At 42.6% G+C, this 20,128-nt stretch overlaps 2 protein-coding genes across 5 annotated transcripts; one reads left to right on the top strand and one right to left on the bottom strand.

Moving 5' to 3' along the window:
- The first annotated feature begins 319 nt into the window (after nt 1-319).
- On the top strand, nt 320-2,427 carry LOC121577941 (translation machinery-associated protein 7). The gene is made up of 4 exons (XM_041891933.2): nt 320-463; nt 929-984; nt 1,138-1,225; nt 1,667-2,427. The coding sequence occupies exons 1-4, from the start codon at nt 448-450 to the stop codon at nt 1,699-1,701; spliced, it is 195 nt and encodes a 64-aa protein (XP_041747867.1). The 5' UTR covers nt 320-447; the 3' UTR covers nt 1,702-2,427.
- LOC121577939 (deoxyribonuclease gamma) lies at nt 1,861-11,123 on the bottom strand. 4 transcript variants are annotated; one of them, XM_041891927.2, is made up of 10 exons: nt 11,050-11,123; nt 8,860-8,945; nt 6,792-6,880; nt 6,375-6,461; nt 6,124-6,236; nt 3,342-3,454; nt 2,967-3,124; nt 2,700-2,796; nt 2,429-2,495; nt 1,861-2,235 (listed from the first exon to the last, which is right to left on the bottom strand). In XM_041891927.2, exons 2-10 carry the CDS (start codon nt 8,938-8,940, stop codon nt 2,216-2,218), a joined length of 825 nt encoding a protein of 274 aa, XP_041747861.1. In that variant the 5' UTR covers nt 8,941-8,945; nt 11,050-11,123; the 3' UTR covers nt 1,861-2,215. The 4 variants fall into 4 exon arrangements, with proteins under 4 accessions (XP_041747861.1, XP_041747863.1, XP_041747862.1 ...); XM_041891929.2 differs by having other exon boundaries at nt 8,860-8,948; nt 11,050-11,119; XM_041891928.2 differs by lacking the exon at nt 11,050-11,123 and adding an exon at nt 9,393-9,472.
- Between the last annotated feature and the right edge of the window lie 9,005 nt (nt 11,124-20,128).

The following is a 20,128-nucleotide window of genomic DNA, read 5'->3' as shown; positions in this document are numbered from 1 at the left end:
CACAGGTGCAACTTGTGCTGGGGACAATAAAAGGCCACTTTAAAATGTGACGTTTTGTCTGGGCCTGGCTCCCCCAGTGGGTGGGCCTATACCCTCCAAGGCTCACCCATGGCTGCATTTATATTTTTGTTCAGTAGATATATATATATATATTAATACTTTTATATATTTTGTGTGGATTAATGTTAGTTCTATTTTCCCCGTAGTGGAATTACTTTTCTTTAGTTAAGTTTTTCACCCCCGTCCAGTTGGTGGGGACAATACTCCTTTTGCGTGTAGTTCGCCAATAAACCCGAAGAAGAAGAAGAAGCAGAAGAACGCTTATTTTCGTGGACAGTTTTTGTGCGGAGTAAAATCGCTCGTTTAGCCTCTTCATCTCTGTTAGAAAGCAACTGTGAACACGCTAGCGCGGTTGTTTATTTAGATTTTATTGAAAAACTCGCAAATATGTCCGGAAGAGAAGGTGAGATTAACATTTACATATGTGACATACACCTCGGTATTTATTTTCAGGTGAAACTTAATATTGACTCTAACGTACTAGATAGAAAGTTGGCTAGCTACGACTGTCCAGTGTATCTAGCTAGCTGGAATACCTGGCGCCTGGCAAGCCATGCTACTAACTTAGGCTAGAAAGCTGAATCTATTTACAGAATTGGCATTCGTGTGTACCGTATATGCCCATAAATTGCTGATTGCTCAAACCATCTTACTAACTGCTGCTAATTAATACATATATCGAAGTTATTCTAGATGGTTAGCTGTGTAATGTGTAAAATTGGCCCGCATGTCATGATCAGTTTAGCTAGCTAGCTTCCTACCTTCTGAAGGCTTCTGTGTGTGACGCGCTTATGCGGTATTCATTCATATTTTCATTCATGATACATTGATTCATATTAATTCAATGGGATATATTCTTGTATTATAGGTGGTAAAAAGAAGCCCCTAAAAGCTGCCAAGAAAGCGACCAAGGAGATGGATGATGTAAGTTTGTAATTGTGTTGGCACGATGTTAATATGTAATATAAACTATTCTAATGAGGGAACACTCTGTGTTTTTCTAAATGTTGGAATTAAAATATAGACTACTGTATTTCCATTGGAATCCTGATCACATTCGCTTAATGTCAAATCCAGGATGAAATGGCTTTCAAACTGAAGCAGAAAGAAGACCAGAAAGCCTTGGAGGCATTGAAGACGAAAGCAGCAGGAAAGGGACCATTAAGTAAGAATAATTTATTTGTTTTTGTTGACTATCAGAATCTAATCAGGATTCCTACGTTTTTCTGATTTACTGAACAGCCAAAAGTAATCAAAGGGTGGACTTTCAATTCCCCCCAAATCTACCCAACTGACTCCAGATATACAGAGTATTATTTTCCCTTTCCAATGTTTGTAATTGTTTTATACTGCAGGGGATAACGCCCAATAGCCCAAAGAAAAAGCATCGCAAGCGAGTCAACGCTGAGCTGAGGAGAATAAGCCTAGTGATTCTGATGTCACTAGATGGCAGTGTTAGCTTTCTGGGTTTTCTTGCCCTGTCATTCAATGTACTCTGCTTGCCACAGCTGTTTTAGTAGTCCCTCTGTCTACTTTAGTTTTCTAGAAAAAGTGAAACATATTTTGCACAGTTTTCTCATTCTCTTGATTTTTCCTTTTCTTTCAGCTGGTGGAGGAATCAAGAAGTCTGGAAAGAAGTGATTATGCATTTGAAGATCATGGAATCATTTTGTTGCTGAATCACAGCCCACGGTCAAATCCAACCCCTGCTAACCCCTCCCCCTTATCTTTTCACGTGGGTCCATTGTAGAAAGAGGAAAAACATGTAATGACCTTTTTGAATAATTTCCGATGTGTTCTTGTAAAGAAAGTTCTGAAAGAAAGTATTGTAACTACTGCAGTATTTTCACTCAATCTAGATTGAGATTCTGTCAAGAAACACGTCAGTATTAGATCAGTAGCTACACTAGAGATACAAACATGACATACAGTACAAATATGACTAGTATTGTGGTAAGATTTAATCCCAGTTCAATGTAACTTTTCCCAAGCTTGGCCATCTGCATCTTCAGCACCTGTATCTCCAAATTCAGCTTCTCTTGTTGGAGGAGGCTTCTCCAGCTCCATCACCTCTTCACACACTCCCTCTTGTTGGAGGAGGCTTCTCCAGCTCCATCACCTCTTCACACACTCCCTCTTGTCCATGTACAGGGTTCTATTTCCCAGTCCCCGAACCTGAAAAGGAGTTATTTTTATCTACAATTATTTTGCTGTGTAGATGTCTACACAATATTTTTTGAATGTGCTTGGGAGTGATATGTGCATTTGTGTGTGTGGAGTGATATGTGTAAAGATGTTGCCGTTTTGACGATTTTCTTTGAAAGGAAAGTTTGGGAGATTCAGAATAAAGAGCAATGATGCTGCTTACTCTGTTCTGTAGGTGTTGATCTTTTCAGCTCTACCTCCACAGGGTAATGGTCGCTCACCTTCAGGGCCTAATAAAGCATGGTAGTTACATGTTGAGACATAAGCCAGAGGGCTCAACTTTTATATGTACTTTATTGCTAGTCCCCTTTTACGTGTATTTCTAGAACCGTTTTTTCAAAATGTAGGCTACTAACATGTTCATTTCATCTAGTTATAATATTCTAATCAAACCATCTACCAGGATTGAACTCGTCTGTAACGTGCATACTTACATCTTCTTCAGAAAGACCATATGCAATCTGGAAGTTGAATGGTTTGGCAGAGTTTGGCACCATGGCGTCAAGCATGTCATCTCCATAGATCACAATCCTAGATGTTGATCAGAAGATCAAGTCAGCAGTCATTCCATATTACACACAAGTAATTATTTTTTATGAAACCTTATGACATTTTAACGACCATTTATCAATACCAAAAAAATTACATCTCAGGTTTCATGAGGCATTCATAAATGTATTGCACAAATCACAGTGAGCAACCTGTCATAAGTGTTCTCGTTGCCTGTGTTTGCTGTGGTATCCACGTCATCTTTAATCAGCCAGTGGAAATTTTTGTCACTGCGGATACGGAGGACTTTCATGCCCTTTTTAGAAAGGTAGGACCCGTCTGCGTTGAAGTCACCTAGGATCATAACGTTCTGGGACAGAGAGAAACATTCCACAACAAAGTTACTTGTGATCCTGAGAGCAGTTAAATCGATGTTATTCTCATATATAGTTATCTTGAAATCACCATGTGGCTAGTTTTGTATTTTACTTGTCAAAGCCTCATATATTGTAGGATTTGGTGTCAAGTACACTTTCTAAACCCAAGGGTGGTGTTAAGTTCTGTCAATGGTTTAGCTCAGAACTTACATCAGTCTTCCATTTCTTTGTCACTTCCAGGAAGACATCATAAAGCTCATCCAGCTCCTTCTCTGAGTCGTCAGGCTTGGTGTGCACTGGGATCAGTACCAAGTCCTTCAGCACTGAGAAACACAGGAAGAGATTAGAAGTATATATTACAGCTGTTTATTAATGGTATTTTATTCTCTGCTGCAATCTCCAGCTGTCTGTCTGTTTGCCATTCACTTTCATATTATTTGCCAGAGATGGGACCAAGTCACCATTTTGCAAATCCTAAGCAAGTCTCAAGTCTTAACCTTTGAGTCTCGAGGCAAGTCTCAAGTATAGTCCAATGTTCCTCAGGTCGAGTCAAGTCACAAGTCCCTAATTTTGGGTTTTGAGTACCTCAAGTCAATGGTTGTGTTTTATGCAAATGTCATTGCAATTGCAATGCATCATTGATTTTGGATCCACATGTTTTACTAACTGCATCCCTTTTCCCCCCATTACCACCTAGTCTTTGCCCTGATGCAGAGGTGGCACCACATGTCCCAAAGTGGTGGGGCAAATTGTTTTCCCTGGGGCCCGGAGCTTTTCCTCATCTGGGAACCTAAGCAGGTATAAATCAGGAGGGGGGATGCAGAAAAAAGATGCCTGCGCTGAAGATGTCTATATCGGAAGGCCCTGTGAACTACTTTAGTGAAAACATTTAAACTAAATGTATTTGAGTGTTTACCAGCATTTGTAACTTGAGTCTGATAATTATCTGCACAAAACAGTTAATCTGATAATATATTGTGGAATATAAAAAGACTTGCTTGATATGTTTTCCAGTTTTTTGAAATACTTTGTAAATGCAACTTATTTCTATGTGTAAACTGAAATGGTCTATTCATTCCTTTTCCATTTTAGTATCCAGAGCCACTTACGGTAGTGAGTGCATACATTTTCATACTTTGTTGTACTGGTCCACCGTGGGAATCGAACCCACAACCCTAGCATCACAAACCACTTGATGTCTCAATGTACTCAATTACTGTATTGTGCATTGTTTTTATTCATGGTGATGGAAAGTCTACAGGTACAAACCTAGATACAGTAATTTGGCATGGGTCCTCAGATCCTCAAAAGGTTCTACAGCTGCACCATCGAGAGCATCCTGACTGGTTGCGTCACTGCCTGGTATGGCAACTGCTCAGCCTCCAACCGCAAGGCACTACAGAGGGTAGTGCGTACGGCCCAGTACATCACTGGGGCCAAGCTTCCTGCCATCCAGGACCTCTATACCAGGCGGTGTCAGAGGAAGGCCCTAAAAATTGTCAACGACTCCAGCCACCCTAGTCATAGACTGTTCTCTCTGCTTCCGCACGGCAAGCGGTACCGGAGTGCCAAATCTAGGTCCAAGAGGTTTCTAAACAGCTTCTACCCCCAAGCCATAAGACTCCTGAACATCTAATCAAATGGCTACCTAGACTATTTGCACTGCCCCCCCACCCCTCTTTTACGCTGCTGCTACTCTCTGTTTATTATCTATGCATAGTCACTTTAATAACTCTAACTATATGTACATATGACCCCAATTACCTCGACTAACCGGTGCCCCCACACATTGACTCGGTACCGGTACCCCCTGTATATAGCCTCGCTATTGTTATTTTTACTGCTGCTCTTTAATTATTTGTTACTTTTATTTCGTATTATTTTATATTGTATTTTTATGTGATTTTTTGGGGTATTCTTTCTTAAAACTGCATTGTTGGTCAAGGGCTTGTAAGTAAGCATTTCACTGTAAGGTCTACACCTGTTGTATTCGGCGCATGTGACATAAAATTTGATTTGATTTGATTTGATGTACATTTACAATTGGTTTGTAATGATGGTAAATGAATACTGCACAAAAAGTCGTTGTTTTCCATTTTATTTGATCAAGAAAAATATTTTATTTCATGTGGATGTTTTGTGTCTTTGCCCATAACTTTGCAACTTTTGATGTAAATGTTTGAGGATGGGTTTTGTTCTTTTCTGGATTCCATTAGAATCGCAGAGAAAGTGACACGGCAACAACTCGTACAATTCCAACTATTAAATCGTGCAAGATACTGTTCTTAATTATACAACTACCTTTTTTTGCCAAAGCAGAGATGCTGATTATTATAATGTTTGCCTGGGCTACAGACGTCTATATCGGTCCGCTAATACTAGTAAAGGCCGAGTGCACTACTTTAGTGAGAAAAAAAAAATATATATATATTTTTCTTATTAACATTTGTTTTTCATTCAGATTTTTCAGGGGGTGCTGCAGCACCCTCAGCATCCCTACTTCCCGCGGGTGTAAGTCGCTCTGGATGAGAGCGTCTGCTTACTGACTAAAATGTCAATGTAAAATCACATTCACATGTTCTCCTAACACAAATAAATGGGCTATAAATAGGCTACATAAAATTACCACGTTTACCCAGAGGGCCAGAGGGGACAGGGCGCATTGGCTGTAGCCTATGCAGCTGCAGGCTGTGGTTGTTATCAGTAGCCTAGTTGATGAGACTGAAAAATAGGTCTACATTGTGCGCGAGATGACAAATCGAGTCTCTCGAGTCATACAGCTCAAGTCCAAGTTGAGTCACGAGTCATAGAAGCTCAAGTCGAAGTCGAGTGGCAAGTGTTTTTTTCTTTTTGCCAAGTCAAGTCTCAAGTAGAACAATTAGTAGTACTCCAGTCCAAGTAATGTGACTTGAGTCACACATCTCTGTTATTTGCTAAATCAAATTGCATTTGGATGGATCACTCTTAATTCTAGTGCTCCTGTGCCCCTTACCAGTGTTGAGACATTTGAAGCGGAGAATGTACGGCTCCCTGGCGAAGGCATCCACATCTCCAGCCTGGTTGTCCTCATATTGCCAGGAGCCGACCAAGTCCACCAAATCATCCCTTTCAGAACAAACAATGCAACACATTTAATAGCATTAGTCCTGCATAAAAAAATAATAATCAGATCACCATGTAAAAAATGAATGGCATCAGATAAAGTTTTATGAAGGTAAAGTTGACCATGGGTTTGAATTGTACCTGTACAGAAACATAAACTGCTCCTTGTATCTGTTTCTTCCCAGACGAGTGCTGATTTTCAGAGTGTAGTGATGCTTCTTATTGGCCCTGTTTGGACAAGAACACAAGATCAATGAGTGATACGTGTATTCCAGGGGTGACAAACTCATTCCATGGAGGGCCTAGGGCCTAGTGTGGGGAGTTCCTAATTAGCGACCTTAATTCATCACTCAAGTACAAGGGAGGAGCAAAAATCCACAGCCACTCAGCCCGTCGTGGAACGAGTTTGACACCTGTGGTGTAGGGCCAGGAGTATTCCCAGATATATAGTTATAGTGTCTCATGGTCCGGAAAACCATCCGCCTACAGCACCCTGATATGACCATTCAAATCACTGTTATGAAATTACACAGCCTTGAGGGAAATCACTTGACTTACTTATTTAATTCCTCCAGGAACTTGTTCACTGAAGTACCGCTCACATCCACCACCTCCAGAATCACTATGATGTCATAGCGAGACACAATCTGATAGGACGAAAGGAAGGAAAAGGAGAAAAAGTTCATTAGTTTATCTGTTTATGTATAGGACAACGTCCTTGTTTTGAGGATAGTTTGCCAAATGTTTCTGTGAGGGAATTACACTGAACAAAAATATAAATGCAACATGTAAAGTTAAATAAAAGATACCAGACATTTTCCATATGCACAAAAAGCTTATTTCTCTCAAATGTTGTGCACAAATTTGTTTACATCCCTGTTAGTGAGCATTTCTCATTTTCCAAGATAATCCATCCACCTGACAGGTGTGGCATATCAAGAAGCTGATTAAACAGCATGATCATTACACAGGTGCATCTTGTGCTGGGGACAAAAAAATGCCACTCTAAAATGTGCAGTTTTGTCACACAACACAATGCCACAGATGTCTCAAGTTTTGAGGGAGCATGCAATTGACATGCTGGCTGTAGGAATGTCCACCAGAGCTGTTGCCAGAGAATTGCATGTTAATTTTTCTACGATAAGCCTCCTCCAACGTCATTTTAGAGAACTTGGCAGTACGTCCAACCGGCTTCACAACCGCCAACCACGTGTAACGCCAGCCCAGGACCTCCACATCTGGCTTCTTATATATATATATATATTTTGTTGGTATTTTACCCCCTTTTTCTCCTCAATTTCGTGGTATCCAATTGGTAGTTACAGTCTTGTCCCATCGCTGCAACTCCCGTATGGACACGGGAGAGGTGAAGGTCGAGAGTCGTGCGTCCTCCGAAACACAATCCAACCGAGCCGCACTGCTTCTTGACACAGTTCCCGCTTAACCCGGAAGCCAGCCGCACCAATGTGTCGGAGGAAACACCGTACACCTGGCGACCGAGTCAGCGTGCACTGCGCCCGGCCCGCCACAGGAGTCGCTAGTGCGCGATGGGACAAGAACATCCCTGCCGGCCAAACCCTCCCCTACCCTGGACGACGCTGGGCCAATTGTGCGCTGCCTCATGGGTCTCCCGGTCGCGGCCGGCTGCGACAGAGCCTGGACTCAAACCAGGATCTCTAGTGGCACAGCTAGCACTGCGATGCAGTGCCTTAGACCACTGCGCCACTTGGGAGGCCCCACATCCGGCTTCTTAACCTGCGGGATCGTCTGAGACCAGCCACCCAGACAGCAACTGCTCACCTTTGATTGCCACTGGCACGCTGGAGAAGTGTGCTCTTCACAGACGAATCCCGGTTTCAACTGTACCGGGCAGATGGCATCGTGTGGGCGAGTGGTTTGCTGATGTCAACATTGTGAACAGAGTGCCCCATGGTGGCGGTGGGGTTATGGTATGGGCAGGCATAAGCTATGGACAATGAACACAATTGCATTTTATCAATGTCAATTTGAATTCACAGAGATACGGTGACGAGATCCTGAGGCCCATTGTCGTGCCATTCATCCGCCGCCATCACCGCATGTTTCAGCATGATAATGCACAGCCCCATGTCGCAAGGATCTGTACACAATTCCTGGAAGCTGAAAATGTCCCAGTTCTTCCATGGCCTGCATACAAACCTGACATGTCAGCCATTGAGCATGTTTGGGATGCTCTGTATCAATGTGTACAACAGTGTGTCCCAGTTCCCGCCAATATCCAGCAACTTCATACAGCCATTGAAGAGGAGTGGGACAACATTCCAGAGGCCACAATCAACAGTCTGATCAACTCTATACAAAGGAGATGTGTCGTGATGCATGAGGCAAATGGTGGTCACTCCAGATACTGACTGGTTTTCTGATCCACGCCCCTAACTTTGTTTTAAAGGTATCTGTGACCAACAGATGGATATCTGTATCCCCAGTAATGTAAAATCCATAGATTATGGCCTAATGCATTTATTTCAATTGACTGATTTCCTTATATGAACTGTAACTCAGTAAAATCTTTGAAATTGTTGCATGTTGCGTTTATATTTTTGTTCAGTGTATAATATCAGGAATACATACAATCATATAACTGTACCTTCACAAGGATAGCAAGGGTCTGTGGGTCTGATAGCTTACGCTTCCCAAATTTCTGGATGTTGAAAGATGCAATCTTCATGACTGCTGCTGGAAAAAGAGAAACATTAAATCACATTCATGTTTTCACATCCATGTAAAACTCATGAACTACTAGTTGATCAAACAAGCAAAGATTCCAGAGAAAGGAAGTCATTACCTAAACCAATAAAAGTTTAATAGCCTACTTGTGTTTACTGCCCTTAATGCACAACAGCAGTGTCTCATAAATGGCTCAACACAAGGAAACATGCTTCAGGACATATATTCTGTCCATCTGGCTAGATTCTTGTTATAAAATCCCTGATGCAAAGGTAGGGTTTCTATTGGTATGGCCACATGCTGAAACTATTTTAGTGAAAGTGTTGGAAAGCATGTCTCTGTGGACACCTATTTAAAACCTTTAAGAAAGGGTTCTTCGGCTTGACCCTGTAGAACCCTTTATGGTTCCACTATTTGGTATCCAGAGTACTTGTCATATCAACGGTCACTCACGGTTGGGTGGAGGTGAAACTAGTTGATCAAGGTAGGATGGAGCTAGATAAACTCGAGCTGAGGCTTTCAAATGCAAATGCTTTAAGATGAGTTGATCAGTTGACAACAGAATGGAGGGTTATTTCCCCATGAAACACGTTGCAACATCACAGCTCCACAGTCTGTGGTTGCAATTCTAATACAGTAATACAGCTGTGAGCCAGCAGTTGTACCATTATTTTAATTGATCCTTTATTTAACCAGGAAGTGCTGTTAGATGAGAATTTATTTTTGAGGGAGACCTGGCCAAAGCAGCGTTCATTCAAGTGCAAAAAAGTTAATATTTCCGAACAGTCCTTTCAACAAAGTCGTCAGAAGTGTAGGCTTAGTCACTCCAGATGTGTAATTCCTCACCAGACGTGAAATTCCTGGTTGTGAGGAATTCCACCAAGCAGGACAGATAAAAAAACACATGACATCACTTTAGTCCTACAGTGACTCAGCCTATGGACTGGGAGTAGGTTACTGTAGCAACAGTCTGTGACTGATACTGACTTCTATTTGTTTTGCAATGAACAGGGTTTCTTCTCACAGAATAGTAGTTCTGGATGACTGGCTGGAACAGAATTACGAATTCCATGTCATGTAGGTAGCATGCAAAAACAATCCAGCATGTTTCAGGCAAATGAAACCACTTGAGTTGTAAAAGGATGTAACATGATCTCTGTTGACAAGCTCAAACATGCTCAGACATTACCTGTGTGGGAAGGGGCTTACAAGAATGTTCTATCGGGTTTCTTTCACTGATAAACTTGCAAAAACAAATTATAAATTGTTTACTTCCAAACCCTAATAGCACGATAATAAGGCTTAGAACAGTGGTTCCCAACTCCAGTCCTCCAGTAGCCCCAACAGTGGTTCCCAACTCCAGTCCTCCAGTACCCCCAACAGTGTTTCCCAACTCCAGTCCTCCAGTACCCCCAACATTGGTTCCCAACTCCAGTCCTCCAGTACCCCCAACAGTGGTTCCCAACTCCAGTCCTCCAGTACCCCCAACAGTGGTTCCCAACTCCAGTCCTCCAGTACCCCCAACAGTGGTTCCCAACTCCAGTCCTCCAGTACCCCCAACAGTGGTTCCCAACTCCAGTCCTCCAGTACCCCCAACATTGGTTCCCAACTCCAGTCCTCCAGTACCCCCAACAGTGGTTCCCAACTCCAGTCCTCCAGTACCCCCAACAGTGGTTCCCAACTCCAGTCCTCCAGTACCCCCAACAGTGGTTCCCAACTCCAGTCCTCCAGTACCCCCAACAGTGGTTCCCAACTCCAGTCCTCCAGTACCCCCAACAGTATGCATTTGTATTGTAGCCCTGGACAAGATCACCTGATTCAACTTGTCAACTAATCATCAAGTTTTTCCAGGACTACAACAAAAATGTGTGCTGTTGAGAGTACTCAATCACTGGAGTTGGGAAACACTTGCTTAGAGAGAATGATCTCTGTAGAGTTGGCTACATTTCCAACATTTCACAATTCCCTAGCCTTTTATTGCAAAGCAAAACAATAATCAAGAAGAACATCTAAAATATTCAGAGAGAGTATTCCAAATAGTTTGTGCTGGAGTCTGCATACAAATGAAAGAATACCTGATATATGTAAATTCCAGTTCGACTTCACTTACCTGAAGGGTTGATAGGCTCTACGATGTTGTGGTGCAGTAGAAGATGCAGTATCTAGTTCATCAATGAACAACTGTAACTTTCTCGGGCTTGGCCTTCTTGTAGCGATCACCTGATTGGATGAAACTTGTGTGCCAAGCCCCTGGTTGGTTGGGAGGCCCTATAGACAGGCCCCAGCTAAACCAGCCAGTACATGATAACCATAACATCAACACACCAGTCTTCACTGCACACCACAACATTCCTGCCCACACACTTATCTCCGAGATCCCCCACAACGACATCTGGAAGTGGCTTAGCTTTCTCTTGGAGGATATAGAAGTATTATAAACCTGTTAGTTCGAGCACTGGATGCTGATTGGCTGAGACAATATACCACAGGTATTATGCAAAAAAAACTGGTTTACTGTTCTATTTACGATAGTCACCTGTTTATAATAGCAATAAGGCACCTCTGGGGTTTGTGGTATATCATATCAAATTCAAATCTAATTTTATTTGTCACATGCTTAGTAGACAACAGGTGTAGACTAACAGTGAAATGCTTACTTACGGGTCCATTTCCAACAATGCAGAGTTAAAGATAAGATACAAAATAAATAAAAAATAGAAATAGTGACACAGTGAATAAGGAATAAAAATAACAATTAAAAATAACATGGCTATATATAGGAACTAGAAAATAACATGGCTATATACAGGAAGTAGAAAATAACATGGCTATATATAGGGAGTAGAAAATAACATGGTTAAATACAGGGAGTAGAAAATAACATGGTTATATACAGGGAGTAGAAAATAACATGGCTATATATAGGGAGTAGAAAATAACATGGCTATATATAGGGAGTAGAAAATAACATGGCTATATACAGGGAGTAGAAAATAACATGGCTATATATAGGGAGTAGAAAATAACATGGCTATATATAGGGAGTAGAAAATAACATGGTTATATACAGGGAGTAGAAAATAACATGGCTATATATAGGGAAAATAACATGGTTATATACAGGGAGTAGAAAATAACATGGCTATATATAGGGAGTAGAAAATAACATGGCTATATATAGGGAGTAGAAAATAACATGGTTATATACAGGGAGTAGAAAATAACATGGCTATATATAGGGAAAATAACATGGTTAAATACAGGGAGTAGAAAATAACATGGTTATATACATGGTGTACCAGTACCAAGTCAATGTGCAGGTGTACGAGGTAATTGAGGTAGATATGGACATCTAGATAGGGATAAAGTGACTAGGTAACAGGATAGATGATAAACAATAGCAGCAGCATATGTGGTGTGTGAAAGTGTGTGTGTGTGTGTAAGTGTGGCGTCAGTATGCATGTGTGTGTGCATGTTATGTGTGTGTGGGTGTATGTAGTGTGTCTGGGTGTGTGTGTATGTGTATGTGTGTGTGTGTGTGTGTGTGTGTGTGTGTGTGTGTGTGTGTGTTGGGGTGTCAGTATAAGTATGCGTGAGTGTGTGGGTAGAATCCAGTGTGTGTGCATAAAGTCAGTGCAAGAGAGTTAGTGTAAAAAAGGGTCAATGTAAGGTGTAGTGTATTAGCGGCACCTAGTGGTGCAATACCAGTGGGTCACTAGGAGACACGTGAGGAACAGAGGGAGGCTAGGCTTGGGGGACCAGGAATAAAGTACAAGTCAATGATTCCCGTGAGTCTGAGTCAAGTCTATACATTACAGCAGGTAGTCCAGGTAGCCATTTGATTAGCTATTTAGCAGTCTTGTTTAGAAGTGTTATTCAAGGTCCTGTTGGCTCCAGACTTGCATTGGTACTGCTTGCCGTGTGGTAGCAGAGAGAACAGTCTGTGGCTTGGGTGGCTGGAGTCTATACCGCCTGGTATAGAGATCCTGGATGGCAGGGAGCTCGCCCCCAGTGATGTACTGGGCCGTACGCACTACCCTCTGTAGCTCCTTGTGGTCGGATGTTTGGAGATGTGTTATCATAATGGTTAGTCAAACATCTAAGAATAGGAGGGGTGTAGTGTGTTATGAAAGCTTGCCCCACTGACATGTCATAACTGTGATTATGATCTAAGCAGCACTATCAAATGCCTGCGAGACAGTGGCTCAACTTGTTAAATACTCGGCTACAGAGACTTTATGCAAGTAATGCAGGACGGAGATGTAAAGCCACAACCAAGCAAGGCTAAGGCTGAGGCTGGACGATGGCTGGGTTATTACACCAGTAGTGGAGTATGAACTACAAGCCAATCATTATGGGGAAACATAAAGGTGGAAACCTTGCAAAAGCCTCTCCTTTCAGCAGAAACGTGTGAAAAGCTCAACCTGCTACAGCTCAACCACCAGCATGTCGTTCATGATGTCAGCACCAAAGAAACAACAAAAGGCCCCATCAGACTTGAACACCTCAGAGGCAATACTGAAACAGTTTGAGGATGATTTTGAAGGGATGGGGACTCTGCCAGGTGAGCTCCAACTGGTGGTGGATGAGTCTGTCAGACCAGTTCAACCGCTTCCCCGCCAAATCCCCATTCCACTGAAAGAAAAGATACTAAAGTCTGTTGATTCAATGGAGGAACAGGGTGTGATTACGAAGGTCACCAAACCTACTAAGTGGATAAGCAGCATGGTTGTGGTGGAAAAACCTGTCAAAATAAGAGTCCAAGTGCCCTGAACAAAGCCTTATGTAGGGCACATGACCAAATGCCTACCATTGAAGAGGTACTGCCAAGCCTGGCAAAAGCGATAATCTTTTCTGTTATGGATGCATAAATGGATACTGGCAGGTACGTTTAGATGAAGAAGGCAGTTACCTCACCACATTTTGGACCCCCAAGGGGAGATATCGGCGGAAAAGGTTACCTTTTGGAGTGAAACCAACTGCAGAGGAATATCAGCCAAGGCAACATGATGCACTTCAGGGACTGACAGGAATAAGCGTAACCTAGCTGATGACAACACGGCTGTGGTGCCACAATGGAAGAAGCAGTGCAGGACCATGACCACAACCTGACTCAGCTCCTACAAAGAGCAAGAGAGATGAATCTAAAGCTGAATAAAGACAAAGTTAATCTCAGGCTCACAAGTATTACATACATGGGGCATCTCTTGACAGCTGAAGGCCTGAAAGTAGACCCCAAGAAGGTGTAGGCAGTACAGAAAATGCTGCCACCTACAGACGCAAAAGCAGTGCAGCGACTGCTTGGTTTTGTAAATTACTTAGTCAAATTCCTACCTCATCTATGTGCCTTATGTGAGCCATTGCGTCGGCTGACCAATAAAGATGCTCTGTGGGTGTGGCTTCCTCAACATGATGCTGAATTGGAGCAAATCAAGAAATTGGTAAGCAACCAACCAATACAGAGGTACTATGACCTCTCTGAGGAAGTGACCCTACAATGGGCCGCCCATTGCATTTGCTTCAAGGATATTGACACCCACAGAACAAGGATACGCCCAAATTATAAAAAGAGTGCCTAGCCATAGTGGTCGTCTGTGAACGTTTTGATCAATACCTTCATGGTAGGGACTCTATCACGGTGCACACCGACCACAAGCTGCTTGAGGTTATCTTCAAAAAAACTTTTCTGTCTGCCCCCGAAGAGACTACAAAGGATGATGCTAAAGCTTCAGCCTTATCAACTACAGGTAGTATACAAGAAAGGAATAGAGCTCCACGTTGCAAATTTCTTGTCCAGGTCAGCACCCCCAGCAACTAGTCACCCGCAATATCAGACAAATGAGACTGTATATGCTCTACAGGCTGAGTTTGAAGATGTGAACCATGCTACTGATCAAAACATGTCCCCACTGACACGGGATGCTATCAAAGCTAACTGACAGTGGTGTAGGTACGGATAATGGGCTCCAGTTCACGAGTCAAGACTTTGCTTTTTTTTTCTGCAAAAGCCCGTGAGTTACATCATGTGACCTCCTCACCCTACCACAGTCAGAGTAATGTTAAGGCGGAGTCAGCAGTGAAAATAGCAAAGACCCTCATCACAAAGGCTATGCAGAAAGGCACAGATGTGTGGCAACCCATTTTGGCGTTGAGAAATACTCCCACAGAGGGCTTCGGCAGCAGTCCTGTACAGCCCTTAATGTCTATTCGCTCTCTGTCGCCAACAACTCCCAAGCTCCTCGCACCAAAGCTCATTAGGGACGTTCAGGCACACAAGCGTGCACCAGATGGCGCTAGTGGGTCACCTATCTAGGATAGATAAACAGGTGCATTATGAGTGTCGTGACCTCTAACATGTTATACCTGAGTAAAGGATTATGCTTGCATCTTATCTAACTCTCAGACGTGAGTTATTCACATTCACATATGAACCGTAAGTACACAGCAATGAAAAATATAGATGAAAACTCTCTTGGTAGATAGTGTGGTCTACATCTTATCATGAGGTATTCTAACTCAGGCGAGTTCAGAACGCTGCCGTTCTGTCCTGCCGAGGCATAGAAAAACCAGCTAGATTTATATTAGGATATTTCAGTTCTTCAGCTTTCTTTCAGATATTACACGTTTCTAATTTTGTCAGAAAGTTGTTTTAATTGCAAGTTAAAGCTTACTGTTAGCTAACTAGCTGACGTTAGGTGGCTGGCTCGCTAGCCAACATTAAAGTGTATGATCTTTCATACAAGGAGAATGGTTTCATGCCTCCCATCAAAAAGAGAGCTGGCCCAAGCAAGAACAGAGTCTATCTGTTCATCAGTGGTCACAGAACTCTCTCTTTCAAGTCATTTCAGTTCAAGTCAAGTCATGCTGTAGTTGTTCATCCGTGGAACAAGCAGCTAAGGATGGAGTGTCACAACCTATAACCAGAGGAGGCTCTTAACGATCCAAAACATGTTTGTAGTAATAGTCTGTGATTATAAAAATAAGCAAACCTCAGGGAGTGTTAGGAGGATTTGGGGACATTTTCAGAAAATTGGTATGACATTAACCACTTCTTTGAGTCAATAAAAAAGTAAACAATTGTTCGCAAAAAAATGAAAAACATAAGCTACCCCACCCAGCTATCAGGAGATCCAGACACATCCTGGATACCACCAGCACCAGATTTACAATACCTTTAGAGCTATTCATAGGCTACCCATGATGACAGATGACACATACCTGTTCCAGATAAGTACTGGTTATGTATCCCTCTCCCGCCCGCCCGCACCCACAGCTTTTCATACAGCACCCGCCCACACCCGCTGGCTTTCTGTCCGACTCCCCACCTGCTACCGCAAGAACTGGTCCGAACCCACCCGCAGTCCCGCAATGTTATTTTAGGCGTATGTGACGCAATTCACTTGCCAACCATGGTCCCAGCAATATCAAAATGCACAAAAATAACCCCCCAAAATAGGTTAAATCACCAGAGATTCTCACGTGTCAAATGATATTAGGCTATCGGTATTACTGGGCTATACCAGCAAATAGGCTAGACAGACACTGAGTGAACAAAACATTAGGAACACCTTTCCTAATATTAGGTTGCATCCCCTTTTGTCCTCAGAACAGCCTCCATTCGTTAGGGCATGGACTCTGCAAGGTGTCAAAAGCGTCCGTCAGGGATGCTGGCCCATGTTGACTTCAGTGCTTCCCACAGTTGTGTCAAGTTGGCTGGATGTCCTTTGGGTGGTGGACCATTCTTAATACACACAGGAAACTGTTGAGCGTGGAAAACCCAGCAGTGTTGCAGTTCGTTACACACTCAAACTGGTGCGCCTGGTACCTACTACCATACCCCGTTCAAAAGTACTTAAATCTTTTGTCTTGCCCATTCACCCTCTGAATGGCACACATACACAATCCATGTCTCAATTTTCTCAAGGCTTAAAAAGTTGAGGTAGAACCATATACAGGGGGTTCTATGAAGAACCCTACATAAAGGGTTCTAGTGAGAACCCTCTGTAAAGGGTTCGCTCTACTTAGCACCAAAAGGGGTTCCACCTATGGGGACAAACCGAAGAACCATATATGATTCTCCTTAGCACCATTTTTTTCTAGAGTATAGCTTTTAGGAGTGGGAAGATTTTCGGATGGAGAAAAATATGGGTGATCAATATTTATTTCGAGGCAATGTAGTTAACTATAGTCTAATCATATTTAGGACTTACATTTCCTAGGAAACATAATCAATCAATCAATCAATCAATTTTATTTTATATAGCCCTTCTTACATCAGCTAATATCTCGAAGTGCTGTACAGAAACCCAGCCTAAAACCCCCAAACAGCTAGTAATGCAGGTGTAGAAGCACGGTGGCTAGGAAAAACTCCTAGAAAGGCAAAACCTAGGAAGAAACCTAGAGAGGAACCAGGCTATGAGGGGTGGCCAGTCCTCTTCTGGCTGTGCCGGGTGGAGATTATAACAGAACCATGCCAAGATGTTCAAAATGTTCATAAGTGACAAGCATGGTCAAATAATAATCAGGAATAAATCTCAGTTGGCTTTTCATAGCCGATCATTTAGAGTTGAAAACAGCAGGTCTGGGACAGGTAGGGGTTTCGTAGTCACGCAGGCAGAGACAGTTGAAACTGGAATAGCAGCAAGGCCAGGCGGACTGGGGACAGCAAGGTGTCATCATGCCCGGTAGTCCTGACGTATGGTCCTAGGGCTCAGGTTCTCAGAGAGAAAGAGAGAACGAGAGAATTAGAGAGAGCATACTTAAATTCACACAGGACACTGGATAAGACAGGAGAAGTACTCCAGGTATAACCAACTAACCCCCAGCCCCCGACACATAAACTACTGCAGCATAAATACTGGAGGCTGAGACAGGAGCGGTCCGGAGACACTGTGGCCCCATCCGAAGAAACCCCCGGACAGGGCCAAACAGGAAGGATATAACCCCACCCACTCCGCCAAAGCACAGCCCCCGCACCACTAGAGGGATATCCCCAACCACCAACTTACAATCCTGAGACAAGGCCGAGTATAGCCCACAGAGGTCTCCACCACAGCACAAACCAAGGGGGGGGCGCCAACCCAGACAGGAAGATCATAACTGCCCCGTGCTTCTTCGCCCCTACTCTAGTTAATTGAGACCACACGCGTACCTGATCTCACATGTATGGCTACTGAACTTGAAGCAGCAAGAATGATGAGAGCAGACACTTGCACTTTCTCTTAAACCACTAACCCTAACCCTACCTATTAGAATGACGATTTGCAGGCAGAGACAAATAAATGGGTAAAATCTATATTTTTTGAAAAGGTGCAATGCTTGGTTACCATGGTAGCCTATGTGCATGTTGCACCTTTTCCTGTTCAATGATGATCCAATTGTTTTATTGCACCTCGACTCATGTTGGTTGAGCGCCCTCCTCCTCTTTCCATTATCAATATTTATTTACAGACACTGTAGTAAACTATAGTCTAATCATATTTTATTTTATTTCCTTGGAATGATAACTGCCACGTGATTCTCCGCCCATTGCTACTCTATTTAAATGAGACCACACATATATACTGGGCGCAATTAATCAATTAATCTCGCACGCCCAACTAGGAGAGGAGAGGTAGGTAGTGGTGGAAAAAGTACCCAACTGTCATACTTGAGTAAAAGTAAAGATACCTTAATAGAAAATGACTCAAGTAAAAGTGAAAGTCACCCAGTAAAATACTACTTGAGTAAAAGTCTCAAAGTATTTGGTTTTAAATACACTTAAGTATCAAAAGTAAATGTAATTGCTAAAATACATTTAAGTATCAAAAGTAAAAGTAAAATTATAAATCATTTCAAATTCCTTATATTAAGCAAACCACACCGCACCATGATTTTTTTTTAGGATAGCCAGGGGCACGCGCCAACACTCAGACATCATTTACAAACTAAGCGTGTGTGTTTAGTGAGTCCGCCAGATCAGAGGCAGTAGGGATGACCAGGGATGTTCTCTTGATAAGTGTGTGAATTAGACCATTTTCCTGTCCTGCTAAGCATTCAAAATGTAATGAGTAATTTTGGGTGTCAGTGAAAGTGTATGGAGTAAAAAGTACATAATATTCTTTAGGAATGTAGTGAAGTAAAAGTAAAAGTAGTCAAAAATATAAATAGTAAAGTAAAGTACAGATACCCCAAAAAACTACTTAGGTAGTACTTTCAAGTATTCTTACTTAAGTACTATACACCACTGGAGGTAGGCTACTTAACTTGAAGCAGTGAATTCTGAGTGTGTGAATAATGCGAGAAATATGTGATTTTAATACAACAGGGAGGCTAACTCATACAAAGCAGAAAGTCGAACGTTTCCAAATAATCTGCAGGACAACAAAAATATTTCCCTCCCAAAGTTGTCTGTTTTCATGACCACTCCCAACCGCAGGATGAAAAATGCAGACCACGCCGCAATTCTCTTTCCGGACCCGCAGGTCCCGCGGGCAGCCCTCTACCCCAGGGCTATCCTGTGAGAGTTGATATCTCTAAATGCTCAAGGGTCAGGTATGTACTATAGTGTATAGACTGTCACGCCCTGGCTCTGGGGACTCTTAGATGTTGAGCCAGGGTGTGGATTTTCTATGTTTATTTTTCTGTGGTTTTTGTTCTAGATCGTTTATTTCTATGTTGGCCAGGGTGGTTCCCAATCAGAGACAGCTGTAGCTCGTTGTCTCTGATTGGGGACCATACTTAGGCAGCCTGTTTGGCACTGTTTATTGTAGGATCTTGTTCCGAAAGGTTTGTGTTGTAACCTAGGACTTCACGTATCATTTGTTTATTGTTTTGGTTCGTGTTGTGTACTACTAATAAAGAATGTACGCTTATCACGCTGCGCCTTGGTCCGCTTCATCTGTCGACGATCGTGACAATAGACGGTAAAAGTCAGGATAAGCCTAGATTTTTCCAACACTAACATTACATTAGGGCTTGATGACATAGCTAACATGTCAAGACCTTTGTTGTTTTTACTTGCATGGAATGCCATGGTACCATCCATACCATCCTGGTCATGACATGTTGGAACTTGCCCTGATGAGGGGCCAAAATAAATAGGGGCCCTGTGGAACTCTCAAAATAGGGGCCCTGTGGAACTCTCAAAATAGGGGCCCTGTGGAACTCTCAGGTGTGCCACGAAACTATTCCTAATCTTGAATATTATT

The sequence above is a fragment of the Coregonus clupeaformis genome, chromosome 12 (assembly GCF_020615455.1).
Source record: "Coregonus clupeaformis isolate EN_2021a chromosome 12, ASM2061545v1, whole genome shotgun sequence".
In the NCBI taxonomy this organism is placed as follows: domain Eukaryota; kingdom Metazoa; phylum Chordata; class Actinopteri; order Salmoniformes; family Salmonidae; genus Coregonus; species Coregonus clupeaformis.
This window is presented reverse-complemented; position numbering and strand designations above follow the sequence as displayed.

Excerpts from the sequence above, each read along its gene's own strand:
- LOC121577939 (XM_041891927.2), bottom strand. The coding sequence starts at position 8,940 with ATGAAGATTGCATCTTTCAACATCCAGAAATTTGGGAAGCGTAAGCTA. Across the intron at positions 6,237-6,374 it reads CAGTTTATGTTTCTGTACAG|GGATGATTTGGTGGACTTGG; the intron begins GTACAATTCAAA and ends TTGTTCTGAAAG. Across the intron at positions 3,125-3,341 it reads CAAAGAAATGGAAGACTGAT|AACGTTATGATCCTAGGTGA; the intron begins GTAAGTTCTGAG and ends TCTCTGTCCCAG.
- LOC121577941 (XM_041891933.2), top strand. Across the intron at positions 985-1,137 it reads CGACCAAGGAGATGGATGAT|GATGAAATGGCTTTCAAACT; the intron begins GTAAGTTTGTAA and ends TGTCAAATCCAG. Across the intron at positions 1,226-1,666 it reads AGCAGGAAAGGGACCATTAA|CTGGTGGAGGAATCAAGAAG; the intron begins GTAAGAATAATT and ends CTTTTCTTTCAG.